At 37.6% G+C, this 24,662-nt stretch overlaps 1 protein-coding gene across 9 annotated transcripts in view; it reads right to left on the bottom strand.

Moving 5' to 3' along the window:
• The window catches only part of TTC3 (tetratricopeptide repeat domain 3), a 68,898-nt gene that overhangs the window by 32,594 nt on the left and 11,642 nt on the right, over window positions 1-24,662 (bottom strand). For 6 of the 9 annotated variants that reach the window (XR_005102505.1, XR_005102506.1, XM_037376506.1 and 3 more), the window contains exons 10-20: window positions 23,194-23,256; window positions 19,946-20,000; window positions 18,536-18,698; window positions 18,352-18,400; window positions 16,382-16,505; window positions 13,070-13,124; window positions 8,520-8,580; window positions 6,092-6,158; window positions 3,862-3,999; window positions 2,740-2,820; window positions 1,894-2,006 (exon numbers count right to left, since the gene is read on the bottom strand). Coding sequence is in view for 7 of the 9 variants with exons in the window: in XM_037376506.1 (XP_037232403.1) it covers window positions 1,894-2,006; window positions 2,740-2,820; window positions 3,862-3,999; window positions 6,092-6,158; window positions 8,520-8,580; window positions 13,070-13,124; window positions 16,382-16,505; window positions 18,352-18,400; window positions 18,536-18,698; window positions 19,946-20,000; window positions 23,194-23,256 (969 nt within the window). In the remaining 2 variants the exon portion in view is untranslated. Of the gene's footprint in view, window positions 1-1,893; window positions 2,007-2,739; window positions 2,821-3,861; window positions 4,000-6,091; window positions 6,159-8,519; window positions 8,581-13,069; window positions 13,125-13,400; window positions 13,638-16,381; window positions 16,506-18,351; window positions 18,401-18,535; window positions 18,699-19,945; window positions 20,001-23,193; window positions 23,257-24,662 lie in introns of those variants that run through there. The other 3 variants (XM_037376503.1, XM_037376504.1, XM_037376505.1) reach the window with 3 other exon arrangements.

Here is a 24,662-nt window from a genome sequence, read left to right as displayed (position 1 = left end):
TGACCCTGGGTGTGCCTGTCAATACAGAGAGTCAGGACATGTGTATGTTCATGACTGACCTTCAACCCTGATCAGCCAGGGAAGAGGCACAGGACTCTGCTGCCTATATTTATGTTTTAAATGAGTTTTACATGGGAGCTCCTCTGCTTGGGGTAGTCTAGGCAGCTCAGCTGCGCTGTCATGTGTGTGTTTATGCACCCCTTTGGGACACATGCAGCCTAGGAGTCAAAACTAGGGAAACGAGCTGCATCTGTGGGACTGGGACACAGACATCTCCTGGGCCTCAGATGACTGCACCTGGCTACCCTGTGGAAGGAGGAATCCCCTCTCAGTTTGCAACACACTCTGACCAGGTGCTTTTAGATATTGCATATAAGAAGGGTTTACAGTTTGATATTAAACTTATTTATTTGGCACTGTACTGGGTTTATGTGGCCAGGTTGTGCTGGGAGGGGGGGGCAGCAGTGCTGCAGGGGCGGCCTCTGCAAGGAGAGGCCAGGGCTGCCCCAACCCCAGCTGGCTCCAGCAAACCCACCACGGGGCACAGCTGAGCCCCTCAGGCAAGATGGTGGCACCTCACGGAAAGCATGGGTAAGAAAAGACAAAACTTGCTGCACAGCTGTGAGGAGTAAGGAAAAAACAAAGTGTGAGAAACAGCCCTTCAAGCACCAAGGTAAGAAGGGGGAGGGGAGGAGGTGCTCCAGGCACAGAGCACACGTTCTCCTACAGCGCCTGAGAGGACCCTGCTGGAGCAGGTATCTGCACTGCAGCCATGGAAGCTCCCTGCTAGAGCAGGGGGACATGCCCCAAAGGAACTCAGGCTGGCGGAGAGGGCCCATACAGCAGCAGGGGAGGAGGGCATGGAGGAAGGTGCAGCAGAGAGGAGCTGTTACAGACCGATCACAACCCCCATTCCACATCCCTCTGGGCAACTCTGGGGAGGAGGGGAAAGCAGAGGAGTCAGGAATGAGGGAGCGACGTTGAGCCTGGGATAAAGGAAGGGTAGGGGAAAGGTGATTTTTACTGTTTCCCACCATCCAACTCTATTTTAACAGACAATAAATTAAATTCTTTTTCCTCAAGCTGAGTCTGTTTTGCCTATGACTGTTATTAGCAAGTGATCTCCCTGTCTTTTTCTCAACCCCTGGGCTTTTTCGTCTTATTTTCTCCCCCTCTTCTGTTGAGAAGGGGGAGTGGGAACACAGCTGGATGAGGATCTGGCAGCCAGTCAACCCATTACAGGGGATTTTGATTAAGTAGAGCAATACAGTGATATACTGAAATCACAACACAAGCATAACATAGCAATTGCAATACACTATCGAATCAATACAAACATGATTCCTGTTACCGGTCTCTATACGTTTACCATCAGGATGCTGGGAAGAAGTACCGCCAGGAATACGTGGGCTGAAGCCAGCTCAAGCCCTTTGCTCTTGAGTTTATCAGTACTTACCCAGTTTCTGCACTTTATGTTCAGCTAAGCCACATGCACACTCCCCTCCTCTCCCCCATGCTGGTCTGGCTACCTCAGGAAGACATTATCTCAGGGAACCAGATGACTCACTGGTGCAGCTGCTTAATCTAAAACCAAGGTTACCCTCCAGTCTCCCTAGTGTTGAGATAAGTTAAGCTTTCTTTAAGATACATTTCTCCCTGAGATCATTGTTTTTTTGTAGTTCATCTATGAACTCTCCTCCACTGCAGGGGTGTGCTGATCAGTCATATCCCCATGCCCTGGAGTCCGCTTGATTCAGCGGCTTCCATCAGATTCTTAGCAGTAACAAACTTAAAGTTGTAATAACTCAGTCTGATGTATGAATCAGTGATTAACAAAGAATAATTTAAAAAAACCCTACATCACGGTTTCTCAAATGAAAGTATTATACCAACCTGTTTTGTCTGAGGTACACTTTTCCAATTCCATAGTATGCCAAACAACCAAATCTTTCCTCCTGGTACTGTTCAATTATTTTCTTAAACTGGTCTTCAGCCTTTGTCAATGCCTTCAAAGTAAATTTAAGACAAAAATATGTGGCACTTTGCCAGAAGCTTTTGACTTTCCCTCTCCTTTTCTTGCTCCAGTAGAGTGGGTCAGTATGCCCTATTCTTTGATCACTTCTGAACCGTAAAGGGAATTAAGCAACTCTATGATCACACACAAAGGCTTCCCTTTTTATAAAAATGGCAACTTACTCAGTAAATAAGGGCTCCCTCTGAAATAATGAAATTAAATGATTGATCTCACTGAGCTACAACCACCCAGACGTTTTAAAATTCATTGGAAGACACTGAACAGTTTTAAAACTGCAGAAAAAATTAAAAAAAAAAAACAAACCCCAAACAACCCACACTTTTGTTTTGGTGTTTTCGAAAACCAAAAGCATTCTTTCTTTTGTTTTGAAAGAAGAATGTTTGCATCAAAACCACTAATGTATAAATACATTACAACAAAGTAGAAGAAAAATAATTGACTATACTTCATTAATACTTAGGAATCTCATTTGAAAACTTAAAAAGAAATTTTATTTGGTTGCTTAATTTATCAAAAACCATTAAAGATCTAGTCTTTTATTTTACTGTATTTATTTATTATTTATTTATTAAACTGTATTATTCTAAAATTTAAAGTTTTCCTTCCCCACTAATTTTATGTCTCTTAAGAAGAGACAAAAACAAATGGCCAACTACCTGAACTAGAATTTTGAATAAAAGCAATATAGTGGCTTAATGTCATACCTCAGGCTGTCCTATTCCAAGAAGAGCAGTGGCATGTCCATAGATGATTACAACATAATTAATAATATGAAGATTCAGTTGCTGCAAATAGAGCCAAATTATAGTAGTAACACCCACAAAAACACTTTTCTGGTAGCTAGAACATTACTGTATATTGTGAATTGAAGATCTTCACTGCAACAGAGCTAGAAAACTCTTTTCTCATCATTCTTATCATAGCCTCTAACCAGATTTATGTTACAACTAACATAAAAAGTAAAGGTTAACTACAGCTTTACTGCTGGTCATTTGGTACCCCTATGCATTTCAAAGTGATACATCCTGAAATGTCTGCTCTTAGAAAAGCTGTAACTACAGGTCTTACTATGTTGACTTCATGAAGTCCAGTGTGTCTTTGCTACGTTTCATGTTCAGAACTGAGCAGATTTTTTCTTCTTTTAAATAAAACCCACCACCTTTTCTCAACCTTTTTCTTCCTAATAAACTAGGTCAAAATTCCAGATGGATCGGTGCACTACTTCCTCGGACAGGCTTACTTGTTGGCATTGCAATAGCCCTTACTAAAATGAGAGCTTGAAACACAGCAACACATGTGCACACACATTGTCACACAAAACTTAATACTAGAGTACAATAATTTAAAGAAATCCAGAAGAACAAATGTCAGTCAATGACTGATTGGCTAGAGATATATATACACAAAATTTCACAGTATTTGCTGTCAAAGAGTTACCTGACCTGAGAATATAAATTCTTTTTACCCTACCTTATTAAGAATAAAGGTTAAGCTGACAATGGACAAATAAGATATTTGGTAAGAGCATCTTGGTTTGTTCTTATAAGAATATTATTTTGCTAAATATTTTTCAGATTGCATCTAGAAATGCACGTGTATGCTGAACATTACAGAAATACATCCTATGCTACTACTGGGTTTTTTATCCTGTTCTCATTTGTAAGCTCCTTGACATACTTATCAGTGAAACACCTGGCATTGTAATCAACATCACCGGCAACAACACAGTAATAATGACTATTTTGGTGGAAGGAAAGAATGAAATACTGCAATGAAAGCATAACCTTCAATTACTTTGATAAACTAGGTTATTTTTCTAAGCTTACCTTTAATTCTGAAGGATTTAGAATGCTCAACAATTGCGAAAAGGCTCGTTCAGCACTGTGACATCGCTGGTCCATCAAGGCTGTATAACCGTCACAAACAAGGGATTTAACATCTTCTGGCAACATAGCTAAATCCACCTAAAATATTTAGGAAAACAGTAAGTCCAAGAGAAAAAAGTATTTTCCTTTGGGGTTCGTGCTTTGTGGGTTTTTTTAAAGCAAGCAAGCTATTTGCTAAAATACTTACCCAACAGACAACTGTTAATATTGTGTAATTCCTGGAGTTTTATCACAACTTCACTTTTAAAGCAGCAGATCAGGTACATTTTTATAAAGCTGTTTTAAATTCAACTTCTAAAAACTTAAGTTTTTCATGGACCTACTGCTGCTAATCTCTTAAAAATCTAGGCTTTGTTCTAAGGTTATACCCTTTTCTCTCCAGAAAGTTTCAAGTATAGTTCAAGCATCATTTTAATCCTTCTGACATATGAAAAAATCGCCAAACCCAGACCTACGCTCTTCCTCACTTGTACATTATTTTGTGTACAAACATTTTTGACAAACCTGAGAACTATTCCTTTCTGTCTACACTTTCTCTCCATCTAGGTTAATCGTTAATGTTAGAAGGTTTCAGAATGCATTATGTTATTAGCCTTTCACTACAGATACTTCCTGAAGTCTGAGGGAATTTCCAGCAGTGAAACTGTAAATCAAGACAAGCAGCTGCAGAATTAAGAACTTCCATTCCCTTGATCTGTTGAAACACTAAAATAAAGTTAGCTTCAGGAGCAGATCACCGTGGCAGGGTAGAAGTAATCTGACTATTTAAGAAGCTCCTCCAACACCTAATCCTGCAATCATAAGTAAAAAGCAAGAGTAACAAGGAGGCCCACCTATGTATTTTAGGCCACTGCATCATTTCAGTATGAATTAATTTTCAATATGAACAAAAAGCCTATGAAGCAGGATTACCTAACTGCCTTTTCCTCCCCTCTGTCCCATATGCCAGCATTTGAGCCTGGGATTCTAAAGACAGGGGCAGAGAAAAACTGAAAGAGTGGGAACATTTGCTGAGAATGGAACATAACTTTTGAGTTGCCCTATTTTTGTAACGTTATTCCAATGGAGTACTTAACTGTATTCCTGTGAACTGAATTACACTTTTGATATACTAAATTTATGTCCTGAATATTTTCCTAAGCATCTATGAATTTCAATTTTATTTTGTCTTCGTCCTGTCAACTGACTAAGAAGGACAAACATAAGAAAATACTCATGATCTAATAACAGTTACAAACAAAAGTGGCAGGGACAGTGGAAACTACAAATAGATAAAGAAAAGATCAAAATGCAGAAATGAGCTAACGAAAAACATGATTAAGACTTATTTTAATTTCCTAGAACTAATGCTACAAGTTAATGATGTCAGAGCACAGAGTTATAGAACAGGACAAATTATATTAATTTAATGTTAAGCTAGTAACACGTGAAGCTGATTAAGCCAACTAAAAATGTTACTTTCAATACTAATAATGCATTAGCCTTACAAAAACAGGTATTTTCAAGAAAATAAGGGCAGAACCTGCACCTTCTTCAGGTTCCAGTTATGTCTTACAAAGTAATTAATCAGAATAGAGTTTCCAGTATCTGCTTCCCCAAATTAACAGAGAAGAAATGATTAATTATGTATGTCTCCATGATTTCATTCAAGAACTTTGGGATACTCAACATTCATTGCTCATAAGGCCTGAGAAGGAGAATTCTCAATTTATAAATTTTATAGCATTTTCAACAGCTATTCCAACAAAATGTTCTATGATTATTTTCAAATATATATAATCAGACAGAGGAAAACATATTTAGTCAAAACTTTGGGAGAAGTATTATAAATCCCAGAATGATTTCCAGTGATTTTTGTCATTTTTCTTATGAATTAAGATACAAAGGAGCTACATTACTAACTCATGGGTTTAGCGAAGTTATTCTATGACTATACTGAGTTTCGTTACACTAATTTCCAGTGTGAGGTCTTACAGGAGGGGAAGGAGAAGCAAAAAGATGACTACCAGCAACAAGACAGTATCAATCAGCGTAATCATATAATCTTTGTCTCCTGATAAAAGTAATGCTAAGCATGAAGTGTTAAATTCCTGAATGAACCAAGATTTTGAACAGTGGTACTAAAAGGTCGTTTACACTCAAGGTTTTATGCTGATGAATTCCCAGTTACCTGTTGCACAGTACAGAAGAGTTTATCCTGTATGGCTTTAGACTCTATCTTCAAATCAAGGTGATCTCTACAAATAACATGACAATGGCATCATGAGTTTGTACATGTACTTTATATATAGTCTTACTTTCAAGAAACAGAAACTTCAGTGCTTTTATCAACCACATCACTTTCGGCTACATGCTAGAGATTATTATGGCACACTTGCACAATCAGGTAGCAAGTACTATAATACTATGAAGAATTATGATGCTATTCATATAGTTTGTATACTTCTGGCTCAGGAATCACCAGGGCTTCAGGGAAGTAGCAGTCTTCTCTATCATTTTATTTGCCTTCTTTTATCTTCACCTTATTCTCAGCTGAGTTGAGGGGCGGAACAGGTGACTAGAGAACTTCCCTACACCAAAGGCAGCAGTATAAGAAGGTGCTTAGGCTTCTTTCCCCTTTTCTACTCTTCTTAAGTATAAGACCCTTTATCCTAGCACAACTACCACTTAAAATCAAACATATGTAGCAGCTACGCATGGTAGGGGCAGAGAGAGCAGAGGAGAGAGAAACAGATCTGTTCTTCTCAGCTCTTCTTTTCCACTACTGCAGCAGAAACACCATGCAAACTATAGAACGTAGCCAGTACAATGAAGTGGTAAAATATTGCTTAATACTCTAAATCCTCAATGCTAAGATTGCTAGCCAAGGCTTAATACTTCTATATAGTCTTTTGCTAATACACATGCAGTTCTGTCCCACGTTCAAAGGCATCAAATGCTCATCTGAGATAAATTCTTTGCAGTGTCAGAGGATGCCCTAGATTTTTAGAAGCAAACCCGCTAATTACAGAGATGGAGGCAAGATTGTAACTGATCATGCATCTCACTTCTTGAGATACATCATGTTTTTTGTAGGTCTAACAAACTTTGCCTTGAGAGAAGCAATTGTGTAGATGGTTTAGTTACATTAAAGAGGATTTGTTCCCATTGTGAATTCTAATGTTTCCCTCCTCTCTTCAAATGGAAGGATAAAGAAGTCAACAGCAACCCAGTTAAATAACATAAATAACCTCTCTTATGACTAAGTTTCAAATATCCTAGATACAGCGGTATTCAAAACAGAGTTGGGGGAGGAAGTATTGTAAATAGAGATTAAAAGATGGTAGGTTTTGTGGTCATACTTTGATGAGGACTGGGGACAATCCAGTTCAGCTCCCAGGTTTCCTAAAGGTTTGGACTCTTCTACATGAGAAATCTGCCTTAAAAAATTAGCACTTCATGAAAACTTTTCTATTTCAATGTAAACAGCTTATTTTGCTGTACCCCTCATCTGTTTTTAATCATCCTAAACACAACTAAAAACACTAGCTGAAACATACAAGCAAGAAAGTACAGTCAGCTTAATTTGTCCTATTTCACAGCTCAAGTTACTGAAAGCTTCTATTTCTACATGTCCTTATGTAGTAAGTCATCATTTGCTTCAGTCATCTTACAAATAAGTCAGCAGAAACAGTTCTTTACTCCTTAACTATCTACTAGATGAGGAAATACATTGGCATATGGAATCACCCATAAATGCAGCAATTTCCTCCCACCTGTCTGGAGCATGTTGGCCCCAATATCACTGGAAATAATTATTTATTTTGTTAAAATCTGTTTTAAACATTGTAACAGATGGAAGCAAAACTTTTTGCCCATAAAATCTATAGTACTTTTTATTTCAACTAATTTAATTTTGGCCTCAAACCGTCAAACGTTCATTTACATTCAGCATGTTCTACAGGAAGTATTAAGGTACTTAAAATTATATATGCTTCTGTTTTAAGCAAAAATTCCAATCTACGAACGATTAACAGGACTCTTAAGCCAAAGTTCTTTTCTAGTATTCAGTTCTGAGACTGACTTACAATGCTTTCCTTGCAGTCAAAGTTCTTCTTCCTAGTAAATGTATGAAGTGTCTCAGAGAAGTTTTAAAATTATTTGGTACACTGAGTAGAACTAGTACAAAGGGGCCTTAAAGATAAGACAGAGCCTGAGTTATGTCGTGGTGTAAGTCTGAATGTAACAACTGGAACAAGATTCCTATTATCTTTTGTTGTAAAGGAAGCACTTTTTTGTTACAGCTATACTATGTGACTTACCTTGGGGCAAAAATTTCTAAACAGCAGTTATTAAAATTATGCCTTCACTTACTAAAATTCAACTGAGTGTTGGAAAATATTTAGTTTTCAAGTAATAACTCAGGCTTTTCATGAAAACTGGAATTTTGTGAACTTTAATCAGCTATCTTAACATGAACTATACCCTGAAGAGTATGTAAACAACGTTAACAAAGCAATTAGTAAAGAGCAAGCAGCAAGTCAAAGCTGCATTAACTCATTTTTAAGTGCTACATAAAATAACTCAAAATAAATTAAAACATAAATAAAATTTCTTACCTTGTCTTTTCAGAGTCACCAGGACTGGATTTTGGCCTTCCTTTGTTTTGATGACTTTGGCCTGTAATGAGAAAAAGTATTTCAAACAAACTGATCACCACCTGTAACAGAAAAAAGTGTATTTGTAAAGAAAATGTGAGTTCTAAATCATGTATCTTAAAACATTTACAATATGGAAAACTAACACAATCAAAGTTTTTCAGTAATCCACCTCTGAGTGTTACAGTATGAATTCAGTATTATTTTTATTAAATAGTATAGGATTTTATTAACCCTATAAAGGGGAAAGGACACTTCAAATAAACAGAAAAATCTTAAAATCCTGTAGAATATGATCTGACTCTACAATACTGTAACAACCATTAAAGTGGACTCCAAGCAAAAGAAATCAGTATGAAAATTGTACAGGAGTCTGCCACTTCAAAAGTACACTGCTAAAGGAATTAAGTTCAACCCATGTTAATCTCAGAAATGTAAACGTATGAGTTGGATTGATATAAATTACAAAATAAAAATGTTTGATGATGTGGAAATACTATCACAAAGACAAGAAAAAAATCTATCATGTGATACTGATTCTTTTCTAACTCCAAAAAACTTGACCAATGCACTTTATAACTTCAGAGAACTAACACTGTCATTGGTTAGTTACAGGGCTCTACAAGCCAAGTAAATAAATTCATTAGTAACAAAGAAGAAGAAAACATGTTTTAATACTGTATTGTGATTGGTCAAAACCAGGAAGTATGCCATTAACTGCAAAATAATCTCTCAACCATTTTCTGTGCAATTAAAATATAACATTGGCATCTGAATGTGCACGCGCATACTCATGACTAAGTCAAGAAATTTTTGACTACCAAGAATTGTAAAGTTCAAACTTCACAAGGTATTAATGACTAGAACAGCAAGAGTGACAAAATCCAGTACGGAAGAGCTGCCTTCTAGTAACCAGACAACTAGACAAACAAGGAAAAAACAACATTTCTGAACTGGTAAGGAACAAACAAGCAGCTGGCACATTCAGTTATAGTGCTGCTGAGCATCACATCACAGATGTTCCTTATTACATATGGTAAACTGAAGGTGTGTGGAGCAGCAGATTTTTTTTTTTTTTGCTAGTTAAACCTAATGGATTTTACAAGGCATATAGGAATGTCGCCTTCTGCCTCAGCTACCTGTTCCAAGAGGGCATAGCTCCAGCTATAAACTTCCAGAAGCAGTTTAGGGGGCAACTGTGGCTTCCTAATATTGGACACAATCACACAGACAACATACAGTCCAGCACCTGGATTCAAGGTATTTGAGCACTGGAACCTAAACATAAGGTACAGCTACCTAAATCATTAAATACTGCTTGATTTATTATTGTGCTTACGCTGAACTACCTTAAAAGTTGAAAGAAAAAAGAGATATTACATTTATAGATATATAAATATTACATTTATATATGTTTCATTAGCTATCTATGCTTTAAAATGTTTACTTTGTGATACTGAGAAGTATTTTCTATAATTAGATACAAATTACTGAGGAAAAAATACAAAATCTACCCATTTGAGTAATCCCACTCAAGCCAGTGAGATATCTCGTGTACTCATTTCTCAAGGTAAATCATAGGCATACACATTTTGCACCTTGTGCCAGAAGTAGTTTTTCATTAAATATTACTTAATGACATTAAATTTAAATTGACCAGAACAAAAATCAAGTATCATGAAGACTGAACATGTTCAGAATTATCTCATGAACCATTTCTTGAAATTGTCACAATGTGTCTGTTGAAACAGTTCACACACTTTAAAAACTCCGAAGTTACACTAATAATCATCACAAATTCCTCATAGGAGACACATTTAAGTGATGGAAAACAATAAACCTTTTGAAAGCCCGAAAACACTTCAAGCATATCATTATTTAATCATTTAGAGATACAGATATATTACTTTTTCTTCACTGTATAGGTTCCTTTCCCTTAAGAAACCGATCTATCATTCAATACAAAATCTTATCGAAGATAAAGGAATACAAGCCTTCCTGCTCACCATCAGAATAAAGAATTAATCAGCCCTATTTTTTCATTGAGTGATCTAATGCTAAAAGCCATTCAACAAAAATTATTTCTGAAAAATCTTCTACAGAAATGACTACTCACATATACCACCCAACTTTAAAGACACTGCTTTCAGATTTTTTTTAAAAATACTTTTAAATAAAATTAACAAGCAAATCTTGCTGAATTATAATTAAAACACTTAAAGAGATACATTACTTCAACAGCAAACATTATTAACTTACCCCACAAACATTTTAAAATATTAGTAGAAGTAGTATTGCTTTTGCTAGACATTCTTGTTAGGAGTGAACAAAGATATTTAACAGAAACGTACACATGCTCAAAAAAACAGTACATGCAGACAAAAACTGAAATTAAAAAAGACAGTAACTTTAAGATAAGATATAGTGGCATAAAGTTACTTTACATGAAATCTCCTGCAAGTCTTAAGCCTTTCAGTGAACAAAGGCTAAGAACAAGCTATTCCTCCCCACCCACAGCAAACTTGTATCAGCTAGCCATTCAGAGTGTAACTCCTCCTTTCAAATCACAGCCAAATCAAATATTTTCTTCTACATCAGTACCGACATAATAAGTTTGAGGGGGGGGAGAAGGAGGAAGGAAGAACAAAAAAAATTCTCATGGAATCAGCATGGGCTTTTTTGAAATTACTACATTCAACGCAACATTTCACAGTCCTATGATCTCTAGCCTAGAAGAATTTTCAGTGCTGCCCAACATTCAGCCTTTCATTATCTCTCTTCCCTCCTCAACCTCGCTAAAAATCAGCTATCCTTCTGACACCCTGCCCCTTCACAGCAGCACAGACAGACTGCTGGCACCCTGCCCCCTAACCAACAAGGGCAGCATCCTGCCCACGTTATTCGTGTAAAGTACGATTCTCTCAAATCCCACGATTATCAGTGCAGCCAAGGGGCAGAACGACTCTCACCCTCATTCAAAAGGTATTTGTATGATTTGGTCTTGCTGCCAGGTGACCTGCACACCAAGTGTCCCTGGCAGCCCGCTGGAGCCAGAGCATCACGAATAGTCAGTCCTGTGTTTGCTATTGGTGATTGGGTGGGTCGCCTTGTGGGCACATTGGTCCTCATCTCTTCCACTGCCTCAATAAAGCTTTGTTTTATAAGGTGTCGTCAGACTCCATTACTATTTGAACCACACCTTCTTGCTCAGTAAAATGTTTCGATTCACTTAGTTGTCACTTGCTTCAAACTCATTCAAAATTTCTGTGGCCTCCACGCATTTCATTTTGCTCCTTCACACAAATCTACACATAGTTCCTCAAACCTGCTTTGTCTTCCAGAGCTTGATTTCCCCTTTCTAAAACCTTTCTCTGATTTGTGGTTTCTGCATTAAGTTCCTTCAACACTGCTTTTTTTACCTACCACATAACATCTTTTCAACAAATCGGTCTTGACTTTTTTTGCAGCCTTACTCACATTTTCCACCTCTCAATAAATCCTTTAATTCTTCAAGATGCTCACTTATGTCCAAAGTCCACCAGAGCAAGATCTCCTACTGCTCATTTTAAAATACTATTTTGTAATACATCTTCACTGGTTTCCTAAAATCAAATTTTGAAGTGCTCTGCACTCTGGCACCTATCCAGCCAAGTATTAAGTATGCAGAGCCCAAGGCACCTGGGCACCAAGGACTTCAGACCGTTGCGCTGTCAGGACTAGCAGGGCCCACAGGCCTTGGAGGTCACAACTTTAGAATACAAAGTGAGCATGCAGCTGGTCCATATTCAGTAGGAGTACTCCATACAAAAGTTAATAAGAAAAATTTCTGAATGTCAGGGAAATAGCTTATGCTTTCTCGATTACAGCAGATTTAGCTGTAGATGATAAAAAAAATCAAGCAAAACTGAAGAAAAGATTTCACTTTGAATATCAGAACTGCTTGCACTTTCACCAGAGAAAAGTAACTCTGGCACTGTGAAAGTTTTGGGAGCGGAAGTTCTTTCTATGAAAAAAATGGTTCTTTATCAATTAAAAAAAAGGGACAATCATACCAACTTATACCTCTTAAGTTTTAGCTAAAAATCCACTCTGACAAATATTTTGTGGCCTCCTTCTCTAACTGCAGTATTATTTTCTTAAGGATCTATAAGGAGCTTTTAGTAATCACAAATGATTTGTGAATATTGAAACTACACACAGACTTCTCCAAGTTTAGATCCCGTACCTGTCTCAGAAGGAGGGAAAGCATTTTTAGCATGTGACTCAGCGTTCTACTTTTTAGTTCCAGTTTCAATTTTGAATTCATGTAGATTGAAATTACAAAAGCATGAAGGAAGTAAGACAAAAGCAGGAGAGAAAAAGTCTCTAAGTAACTGCATGTTAACAGGACAAGAAGTGAAACATGATAGTTTACTCTTAAGAATGACACTAAATACACTTTTGTTTATTAATAATGGCAACAGCAAGGGAAGAACTGACTTGGACTTGACAAATAGCAAAAATGAACTCACTTGGTGAAAACTCCAGAGACCAGCCTTTGCTTTCTGTTCTTTGGATGTCAGTCACCTAATGACAAGTACATTAGTTCAGTTTTACACAGATAACAACAACAAAAAAAACAAAAAACAAAAAGGTATCACTTACTAAATTTAAACAAAGAAAAAAACCTAAACCACTAACATTTAAACATCGAAATCACAATGACACTACAGTATATTATGTCCCCAATCAATACCTAAAGAAAAACCATTTCATTACTCAAAGTGCATTTGTACACTTACACTTTTTTCCCCTCCAAATTCATATCAATTTACATTATCTACTAGCCTGACAAATACTAACCTTTTTCACAGTAATATTCATCCCAAAGGAAGATAAATTTACACACATACATTACGAAGATTTTTGTAGTATAAAGCAGATGGGAAGTTTTATGTAAGGCAGTCAAAAATCTTCAGGCACTTCTTGTGCATTCTGTAAATCACTTTCTTTTTCAACAAGTTCTAACGTTCATTTCCTTCCCTTTGTCCCTTGTACATCGGTTTCATTTTCCCCACTAACAAGTAATCTTTTTTTTGCTGCTCCACCCTCCGAAACCTGAAAGGGTTTTTTCACGTGTGCTAAATTGGTTTGACCTTACTAGTAGATTCACATTATTTATCATCTCACTTTCCATATTATATAGCTTATTTATAACATACTTTATAGGGTAAATTATAACAAACAATTTATTGGTTACTTTACAATAAATGGTGAAGACAATCAGAAAGAGGCACAAATGCTTCTTTAAATTACAAATTAGTGTGAAAGAGAAGAACTGTCTGTAAGCACACTCGAGGTTGATAATTAAATTCTTAATTCCACACTGTTACAGCAGGACTGTCACAGTCTGCATTCGTCTAGCAAAGCAAACCACTCAGGAAAATTTATGTACAAGAATACTTTACAGGCTCCCCGTGATACTGGCCATGAGCCAGGTACCATGACAGCAACAGCTGGGAAATTCCACTGACGTTCAGTAGCAAAACCCACCTAAAACAAGGCAAGCACCAACAAAATCACCAACTTCCCACCTTTTTTGGCGGTGTGTTTTTTAAGGAGTAAAAACACATGTAGTGTTTTTGGCTGGGATAGAGGTAAAGCTCCTCACAGCAGCTTGTATGGTGCTGTGTTTCAGATCTGCGATTACACCAGTGTTTGTAACACAGGGACATTTTAGGTACTGCTGACCTGTGCTTGCACAGCATCAAGGCCTTTTGTTTCACGTGCCACCCTGCCGGCAAGTAGGCTACGAGCAGCATGAGAATCTGGGAGGGGACACAGCCAGGACAGCTGACCCCAACTGACCAAAGGGGTGTCCCACACCACAGGCAATGTGCACAGCAATAAAAGCTGGGGGGGGGGGGGGCGGGGGAGGAGAAAAGGAAGAAAGTTCTCAGTTACAGCACCTGTCTTCACAAGTAACTATTACACATGACAAAGCTTTGCTTTCCAGAACATTGCTAAACATCTGCCTGGAAGCAGTGAAATAATTCCTTATTTTGCTTTGCTTGCACGTGTAGCTTTTCTTTGCCTGTTAAACTGTCTTTATCTCAACAGACAAGTTTTCTCACTTTTATACTTGGTATTTTTTCCACCCAGCAAGTAGCTGCATGGGGGTGTGCTGCCTACCACGGTTACACCATGACAACACAGCATGCCATTGCACTTTTAACAGCAAAATAACCTTCTAAAAGACAAAATTAGAGGCTTTTTTAGTGGATTTCTTTGGTGATCCTCACTAACATGTATCCTTAGTTTAATTATTTTTCAGGAACAAAAGTCAACCATGAACATAGAACAAAGTTTACTCTATTAAGCTTCTGTGATGGATGCATTTGACTCCTTCATCAAACTAGTGGTAGTCTGGCTCAGGCTCTAAAGTAAGTAAAGGCCTAGGCTGTGACAAGGCCATGAACTTCTCTAGCTTCAACCTGTTCTCTGAAAACCCGGCCTCGGACGGGGTGGCATGACAAGCTTTGATGTATATGAGCTTGGAAACTGCAACACTGATCATGCAATTAACACATAAATAGCAAATGGTTCTTCCAAAACTAATTTGGTCAAGGAACAAAGTTGTGCGTACAAGGAGTCTCATGCTTACCTCTTCCATCTTATATAATTTGACTAAACAAATATGACAGTCTGAATGAACTTTTTTTGAGCTCTCCCTCCTAAGTAGCTGGTAGTATGGCAGTGATCTCCTCTTGAGCTGGGACACTGCTCAAGGTTACTCCTCAAGGCTGAGAGACCCTTTACCCACTGCAGATCTTTGTATGGTCACTATTGTACATAACCTTGTATCACAGGGCATTAAGATTTTACACTGGTAACTTTGATTCGTTATTATATCCTCTGTGCAGTAGAGTAATAGATTGAACTTTGCCATCAGACTTTGTTAAGCCTCACTTCTACATCATCTTGCTTCACTAAAACCACTTTTGCTGCTATCTTTGGCAGTGGTTCTTTAAGTTAATGAAAATAGCCTAGTAGAAAAATTGTGCTTATGAACAGTCTTTGCAATTGAAAGAACCTCAAGAATTAAAGAGTTACTAAAATAACACAAGTTCATCTTGCATTTTAGCACTATACTACACTTCTTTCAAATACACAAGCCAAGCACATCTGAGAACCACAAAACCCTAGTTTTAAATACAATCTAGATAAATACACCGTTTAACTAGCATTTTTCCCATATAAAAGAAACCTGTTTACAGAGCATGAAAATAATGGTCTATAACCATACAAATACCTTAACATCACAATATCGGTGCAAAACAATGCTCCAGTATAGCAAAAGACCTGTATATTAATTAACTTTGGCTAAAGAATCTTCCACTGAACTCCATTACACCAGTACACATTAACTGAATCCTCTCCTAAAGCCAAAGGGAAGGCCACACCTGACATTAACATTATGGTTTTATATTATATATATATATATATAACACATATAACACATTAACAGGCAGGACTGGACAGTCAAAACCAGACATGTCTTCAGTCTCCCTTTCTATAAGCCTGAAGAGACTCCTCTCCTCCCTATAGCATACAGCCCCCATCTTCTCATTCAAGCAACCACCTCCCACCGCCTTTCAACCCAGAGTTCTGAACACAGATTTGGTAGTTCAGTATTACATGAAAAGTGCAATTGGCTGAGAAAGTCCACAAACATTAAAACACACTGGCTGCAAAAATTCAGCCACACCAGTAAATAACACATTCCAGAACAATAAAAACCAACACACTGCTAGTCTTGTAATGCCAGCTGTAGCGTAACTTACCCTGGTATCACGGTATTGATGACAGTGATGATCTTTAGGATCTGACTGTGTTCTCTTTCTGTCTTTTTCTATTTCTTTTTGTTCTTGAGAGATTGTTAAATGAGATTCTGAAGAACTGCAGTCTCTGACATGTAAAAAGAGAGAACTCTAGTTCTTCCAACGTTGATGTCTTTTCCCCACATTTAAGACATGTACCATACATGTATCATGGGAAAAAATAAAAGACAAATACAAGAAGTCTACCCCTCACAAAAGTGTAACAGCATAATCTTATTTAAAGGGTTTCATCAAACAGCCATTTTTTTATACCTTCAAATTGCACATCCAAAGGTATACAAAAATTTAACAAAAAAACCCCCTCTGTTTTCTATAAAAGGGACAGGAACTGAATTACTGCACATTTATTTTAAAAAAGTAATAATGGTAATTAATGAAAAAAAATCAGTCTTGCTGCAGGCCACATTTTATTAGTGCAATATAGAAGGGAAACAAATTTAAGCTCCTCCAGAATTTTCTGTTTTACAAAAAGCTGTTTAGTAGTTTACTTAGTGTACTGTTTCTGAGTATCAGTTATCACATCACTACAAGCAGGCCAATAATAATCAAAAAGATCTTTCAAGAAAATGTTTAACACGAAAGTTACAGCATATATTGTAACTTAGCTGAATTTGTGAACATGGATTCTTTCTTACTCTGTGCTTTCGCCTTGCCGAAAGAGAACAGATGTGGCAAAAGCACAGAACAGATGTAGCAAAACCAAGTTCTTACAAATTAGGATATGCATTCTTTTTTACCATTGTGGGTGGAAGTTTATTAAATAATGATTGATTACAACTTATGAAAAAGTCTTTGACCATGTATTTAACCAGGAATTGTTTAACTTGGATAGTGAGCTCAAGGACAACTCTAAATTGCATTTAATAAATTTGACAGGTGGTGCTTGTTCTGGGCCCCCTGAACAGGCAGGATGTGAGCAGGACCATCCAGACAATAAATAATGCATGCAGCTGTGTCATGACAGTTAACTCGACCACACTTGGATGCGTGGCCAACATCCCTGGCGTGTGTGGCCCTTATGGATCATGAGATAGTGTACGCCTACACTTGGCACAAACTTAAAAGCTTGCATACACTAGTTACATAAGCTAGTTTTGTTTTCACTGGATATTAAGGCAGGCAAGCTCCAGGACTAGGCCAGAAGCCTCACCTACAAGTGGATGCACCGTGTAGAAGCTTCCCAGCTACCAAAAGATTCCTGACACTGGCTGTAATGGGGCTTCCCAGCAGAAGTGTGGGCCTGGATGATGTTATTAAGGTGGTAATTGGTGATGTATCCTTTTCTTAATCACTGTAACACTTTGCAGCAACGATACAACGCATTGCTTATATCTGTTATCATATTGTGCATTTCCTTTCATCATACCGCATGCTATTCTCCTTTATTATACTGTAACATAATAAAACTACATTTCTTTTTACATTTGATTTGGTCCATTTTTGCTTGGTATCCAGTCAGTCAGCAAAACACACTGCCAAAACGAATTGCTCGCATACATTTCCTCGTATCAGCTTAATCTCCTAGTAAACTTTATATAGCAAAGTTAACACAAAAAAGTGGGTGTGACTGCACTGATTTGCAGGCACCAAATTTCCTCAACAGTAAAGTACTTCAAATTGGGAGGAAAAAAACCATGAAAACCTAACTGTTTTCTTTTATTCCCAACATGGATAAAACTTAGGCCTGAGTGAAATTGCTTGGACATGGAACATAACTCAAGATAGCTTATTTAGTTGCTAAAACTCCTCTTTACTCCTAGGCTGCACTCTGGGTAGCAGTTCTGGTAAGTTTATTCCTTCCACTTCTATTTACTGATAGACAACAAAATTCAAGCAGTATCTATGCTATGTATTACTGAAATCTTATACAAAGCATTGCTAATTTTAAAAAAACAAACCTGACAGTTGCTTACTTTTTCTCAAGAAGCGACTTCTTTGGTTTCTGTTTGTGTTGTTTAATACCTATAGAAAATTAGGGGGGGGAGGGGGGAAGAGAGAAAAAAAAAAAAAAAAAGGCATTAGCTACTTTCATAGGAAAGTTACCAATGAGGGAATTTTGCTATATTCAATGTAGATCTTGAAATCAGAAAAAGTTACCATTTATTTCTTCTAATGTCTTCTTCAACTTGTAATTTTGTTGAATAAGATCCTTAAGTCCACCAGGAATATTCTTGCATAGTTCCTGAGCTCTCTCATTAGCTTCCAAAGCCAGTTCATGTTCCCCCAGTAATGACAGCGCCTTACAGAAGTGGTAATGACCCTACACAGATGCAAGTTTGAATTTCAAGCATTCATTCACACAAAGAAGAAAACAATTTATATCCGAAACAGATGCAGTAGACAATATAAAGTAAAAACTTTTGAGTATGTAAAATTTATCTACTCCACCTGCTTCAGGTCAAATGATGAATAATCAGTTTTCAACTACTTGGCACACAAACAGAAAGATAATTCACTGGCAGTAGAATCTAGCCTCTGGCTTTGAAAAAGTGTGTTTTTTCCCCCTAATCTCAACTACTAATTTGCAGTTTTGTAACTATCCCTAATTTATTCTTCTTTAGGTGAAGAATATTGGGAAATACACGTTGGTCATTAGTCAGGATCTTTTTTTTTATAGTAAGGACTATGTATGTTCTATTTAAAGCATTACAATAACATAGCTGCTCACAACAATGTAATAAATGTTTTCTTCTGTCTTTACACATGAAGAACACCATGTAACTGAAACAGAGCAAGGTCTTAAAAAAGTTAGTTAGGATGAGTTTGGTACAATGCTCTGGGTGATGCTCTGTGTTGAGAAAGGAATGGACTCTGAATAATAAGAAAAGGCTCCACTGACAATGTTAAAGTAAAGAAATGGACTCTGAATAATTAGAAAAGATAAGGTGGGGACCTGAACGAGATAAGGAGACCATGAGTCAGGAAACTGTTGAACAAAGAAAGTTGAAAGATTTACTCCACCTAGATCTCACCTATTATGAATAGAATAATTAGGTGTAGAAATCAAATGGATATGAATGTAAAGGTGTTGTAACTCTCATGAAAACTGTACAAATTACCTGACTTTTCACTGAAAACTTGGGAGCTAGTTTGTCTGGTGTGAATCGACTAGCTCCCCAACGTTACACAAAATAAATACGTTTGCTGCTTAAAGACAAAATTTGTCTTTGAGCAGTTACTCTGTGCCGGTTTGGCATCATAACAAGACTTAGAAGCATGTCAAAATAATGTTTCTAATACACAAATACAAACAAACCATGCGTTAGGTTTACAGTTGGACCCAATGATCTTAAAGATCTTTTCCAACTTAAATGATTCCATTCTAGTTGGCTGACAGAAGCAGAATTCTTAAGACTACCAGGTACAGTGTTCATTTTACTGTTACAGGGCTAAAACGCAGACAAGAATGTCACATCCACCTGGGTCAAAGCTGTAATTAAGATTTGCATTCTTGTGTTGGTTTGCAGTACCAACAAAAGACAATTTTGAAATGTATATGAAACTAACCTTTGGCCAATCATGCTTCAAAACAGTGGCTCTCTTTCCATCAGCAAGGGCTCTCCTTAGAGAAGGAAGGGAAAAAGAAGAAGAGGTATTTACTATTTATAATTCAGAAAACTCTACAGACCAGACATACAAGGCACTATAAAAATATGAAGTGAATAAAAGAACAGTTCATTCACCTGTGTAAAGGTATGGTCGGATAATACTTAGCTGAAACTTACCTGGATTAAAATGTTACAGTCTCAATTATTTCACCCATCAGATATTTATTTATAATACACTATTGTCACCACCAATAGCAGGCCATAAGCTTAGTACTGAGTCTGTAAAACCTCAGGACTGAGGCTTCTCAGTCTTGATCAGGGTGAACTGCAGTTTCACCTGCCTCAGTTTTTGTTTACTTTGTTTAACTGTGACAATAATTCTTCTAACTGACCAGGTGTCTATGGCTAATTTGTTCTACTTTTGTTCATCTTTGTGTGGTACAACCATAGATTTAAGTGAAGTAACTGCTTGTTACTGCCATCTATACAGAATGAGGTATTTATGACCCAAGAATGATGATGTCTCATAAAGAAATACAAGCCAGATATGACAGCAGAGGCCTTGAAGGAGACACAGAACACAGCAAAAGAGTGCAGGCAGAAGAAGACAAAAGATGGAGCACCAGCTTGGGACTGGAGACCCCATGGCTATAAACAATTCACCAGCGATCAGTTAAAGACATGCCAAATCTGGACAAATATGACTAAGTGTAACAAAGAAAAAATACGTGTAAAATGTACTATGTATAGTAAATTCAGATGTTAACAGAGTGCTGTAGACAACAGAGACAGAGCAAAGGTGCAACAGCATGTTAGCAGACACAAGAGTGACCCCAAGTGGATCCTAGAGTGAGGAAGAAGAAACCATGAACATCACTTTCCTCCCAGAGAAGGACTCTGCACGCCAACAGCTCTCTAACCCAACTACTACAGCAAGAAAAGTGCCAGCTTTAGTACCCACCCAGACAAATAGTGGAGGGGTGTGGATGAAGTACTAAAGTTATATTATAACATTGAAAAAAAAATTAGTGTGAAACTGCAGCTGCTTCTTCCAGGGTGGAATGCAGCTGAAATGCATGGAATCTACTCACAGGTAGTTCCCCAGGCAACACAACCTGCAACCTTAGCACACACTAACAGGAACTGAACAGAGAGTGGAGCAGAGTGGAGATACCATGGCCAGGCTCTGTTGTACTCCCTACAGGAAGGGGAACTTGATGGTACCATGTACTGATAAACTGCCTAGTAGCCATCCAATGAAGAAAAGTGAAAATGTCAGCTGTTGAGCCAGCAACTTTGGCAAAATCACTTTCCTCAGATGAACTTTGCTCATTATAATACTAAAGCACACATCCATCTCAAAGCTACCCACCTCGAAAGTACAGCCACCCCTCACTAAGCATGTGCTTCGTATTTTTACTGACTGTACCTTTAAAGGTAAAACGAGAGAATTCTACACCTATCAGTAACAAAAGTACGTATGAGTAGAGTCACTCAAGCTCCATCTAGAAGCGAAGAAATAATATAGGAATTAGGAAGGGGAGAAGTTAGGGAAGACTCCACTGTAACTGCTGGGGTCAGTTGATGGGCTGAACCTGTCTTCTCTCCCATGAGGATGCCTATTGGGTAACAACTATACTCTATATGTGCTTAATTATTAACTCCAGCTGGCTTTTATTAGCTATTAGATTGTGTGTATGCTATTTCATACTTGTTCTTACAGTCAGTGTACTATCAACGGCAATGACTAACCTTAACCTGCCATGAATCTGTATAATAAAAATTCTCAAATAAAATGTGTTTTGTGTGAATTTCCAGAAACTTGAGTAATTGACTTGACTAGTGAATCTGTCATTGTTGCAAATTATCTTAAGTTTTACTGAAACTTTCCATATTTTGTGTTTGTTTGTGAAACAGTTAGTTATAGGAACATCTTGATTTTAAGAAGTTAGCCTCTATGTTAGCACTATATTAGCACTTATTAACCAATGATGTATGGCTTGCTGTGATGCTTGTTACCTGAGCTGGTGTTACTTTAAGTCCCTATTCTCTGGACCATGTTAGCCTTAGTCCTTACTCTCTAGACCATAACCAGAACACCTAAGTTCTATTGTATGTAAGATGAGTTATTGGACAACCTGGCAAAGTAGGTATCTAGCCAGCCAACTTGGCATAACACTTACTTTTAAGGTGTCCTGAAGTGAACTACCTTCATTATAATACTAAAAAACACACCCACAGGTCAAGAAGATCCTTGCTCAGGTGAAAACCCTTCCTCTGCACAAGTGTAGTAACAGAAGAGAATGACACAACAGATATTAGAATCACACGGAAATCACTAACCAATCATTGTAACTGGGAGTGTATTACCTTACAATTTTTGTGTATAAAAGTAACAGTGAAATTGGCATGGGGTGTGCTTGATTTGTGGCGATTCCACCTAGCACCCAGCACTACAATGAAGTGCCTGCTTATCTGCTTTGTGTAGATGGAGTTTTCATTCCCCAGCTAACATCACCATGAATCCCTGAATAGGGCAGTCAAATCAACCTCCGATACAGTGTGCTGTCCAGTAGAGTCTCTGTAGTGAGCTCTGACAGGCTGGTTGGGTCTCATCTTTCCTGGGACATTGACTACTTAAACATAAAGGGTTTGGGAAAAACATTCCCTTTAACATGACAAAGGGTGAGCGTAATACCAAGAAAATGGGCCGAAACTAAAAATCATGTGGACAGTGATGCTAATTACACTGTTATTACTTCTTTTTATTCCAATAATTAGATCTGGACTAATAACAATCATACCCTTAAGACTTCAATTATACTAACAATAAATTCTTGGGTTGGCTTTACATAAAAGGTATACATCCACCTTGCTCAACTTTTTTAGCTTAACACTGGCTTAAGGAAAATAACGCCCATACCCACGCTGATCTCTTCTTCAAGAGGCTTAAGAAAAATCACAACATTCACTGGTACTGAGATTTTTTCCTGTTGTATAACCCCTTACATAAAAATTTTAAATGGTACTATCTACTGCCAGAAGATAGAGCTAACGATATTCATTTTTCTTAATATCAGTTTTCTGAGGTAGTAACATCACAATTACGATATACTTGTTTTAAAAATACTGTTTTTCTAACTATATTACCAATTCTTAAATGCACATCACCACAACATTACAGATTATAAACAAGGGGTTACTTACTTGTATTGCCTTGTGAGAATTAAACAAAGAGCTCTGTTTCCATACAGAAGATGGTTTGCAGGGCTTACAAAAAAGAATTATGAAGAGTTAGTAATGTGGATTACTTTTTAAAATCTTAAAAAGGAAAAATATAAAGTAAGTTTTCACAATAATTGTCTGCAAGCAATCTAGTACCAACAACTACATACAGGCTTCCTTGAACAGTCCCATTAATTTATAAGTTAAGTCACTGAAAATATCAGGTTTAATTATATAATGATTTCTAAGATTTGGGCCCATTAATGCAACTTCCAACCAATTCAGATCACTCCCAGCCTTGGGGCTGGAGGCAGGGGGAGGAGAGGGGAGAGAGAGAGATTTAAACTCCTTCTGCAACTCACTAGGCTCTGAAAAACATACTAAAGCACGCCTCAGGCAGTCAGAAGTATGGCTAGTATGCTCCTGACAATCTCAGCTTCGTTTAAAAAAAAATTAAAATATATAAACAAAATGCTAAAGCATCACCCCCAGCCTACCTAATGGAGAACGAGAGGCGAGAACCGATAAATACAATCCAGCAACCGCTTGAAAGGAAGCCAGTGGAGGATGCAGCTAGTTAGAGAACGAGTGTGATGATGTAGTTTAAAGTCAGCTCACACTGGGAGAGCAAGAAAGGGAAGACAGTGGACAGAGCAGGTGAAGAAAGATTCCCTACCTGCTAGACATCACTCAGCTATCCTTCACCTTCCAGCAGGATCTTAAGGATGAACAATGTCTAACGAACAGCTGTGACAACATCTCAGCTATACAGCCCCTGGACCTCCTTTCCTGTTTCCAAGCCATGGGATTTCATTTGCTCTTTCACTGAATTCTGCTCGCTCCTCCCTCACCCCCATCATCTAGCTTGAGCAAAGCCTTCTTAGCCTGCTCCATCATCTCAGATACTGAAGTCAGCTTACACAACTTTTCAAGGACGCTGAAATCAGCTTGAACTGGGGATTGTAATGTATCCTACCATGTGACATAAAATCTGACGAAAGACATCAGCAAAATGCTAATCCTTTCAACTGCACAATTACAAAGCTACAGACTTTAAAATGAAAAAATGAAAGTTTGCACAATCAAATTTTTATGAAGGATGGTACTTTATAAATTTCACCACATTTCACAGACACCAGAACTTGTAAAAGCAGCATTTGCATGACTACAGCACAAGCAGCGATTACACCAAACCAGCGTTCTGTAACTAGTTGACATAGTGTCGACTACAGGAAGGGGGCAAATGCTCTATATCCATATGGCATAAATGCTCATGTAATCTGTCTCCCTGGCCTCTTTATAGAGCCCAGGAAAGTCTCCAAAGCCTTTCAGCAAATTACTGTTAGGAAGAAATTAAACAAGGTTTACAAAAGGAAATTAAGACTGTTGCATACAGAGTTGCCAAAATCAGATATTTAAAAATAAATACTTGTTCTTGTTCACTTGTTCCA

The sequence above is a fragment of the Falco rusticolus genome, chromosome 2 (genome assembly GCF_015220075.1).
Source record: "Falco rusticolus isolate bFalRus1 chromosome 2, bFalRus1.pri, whole genome shotgun sequence".
NCBI classification, from domain to species: domain Eukaryota; kingdom Metazoa; phylum Chordata; class Aves; order Falconiformes; family Falconidae; genus Falco; species Falco rusticolus.
The sequence above is the reverse complement of the archived record's forward strand: the minus strand, read 5'-3'. Positions and strand labels throughout refer to the sequence as shown.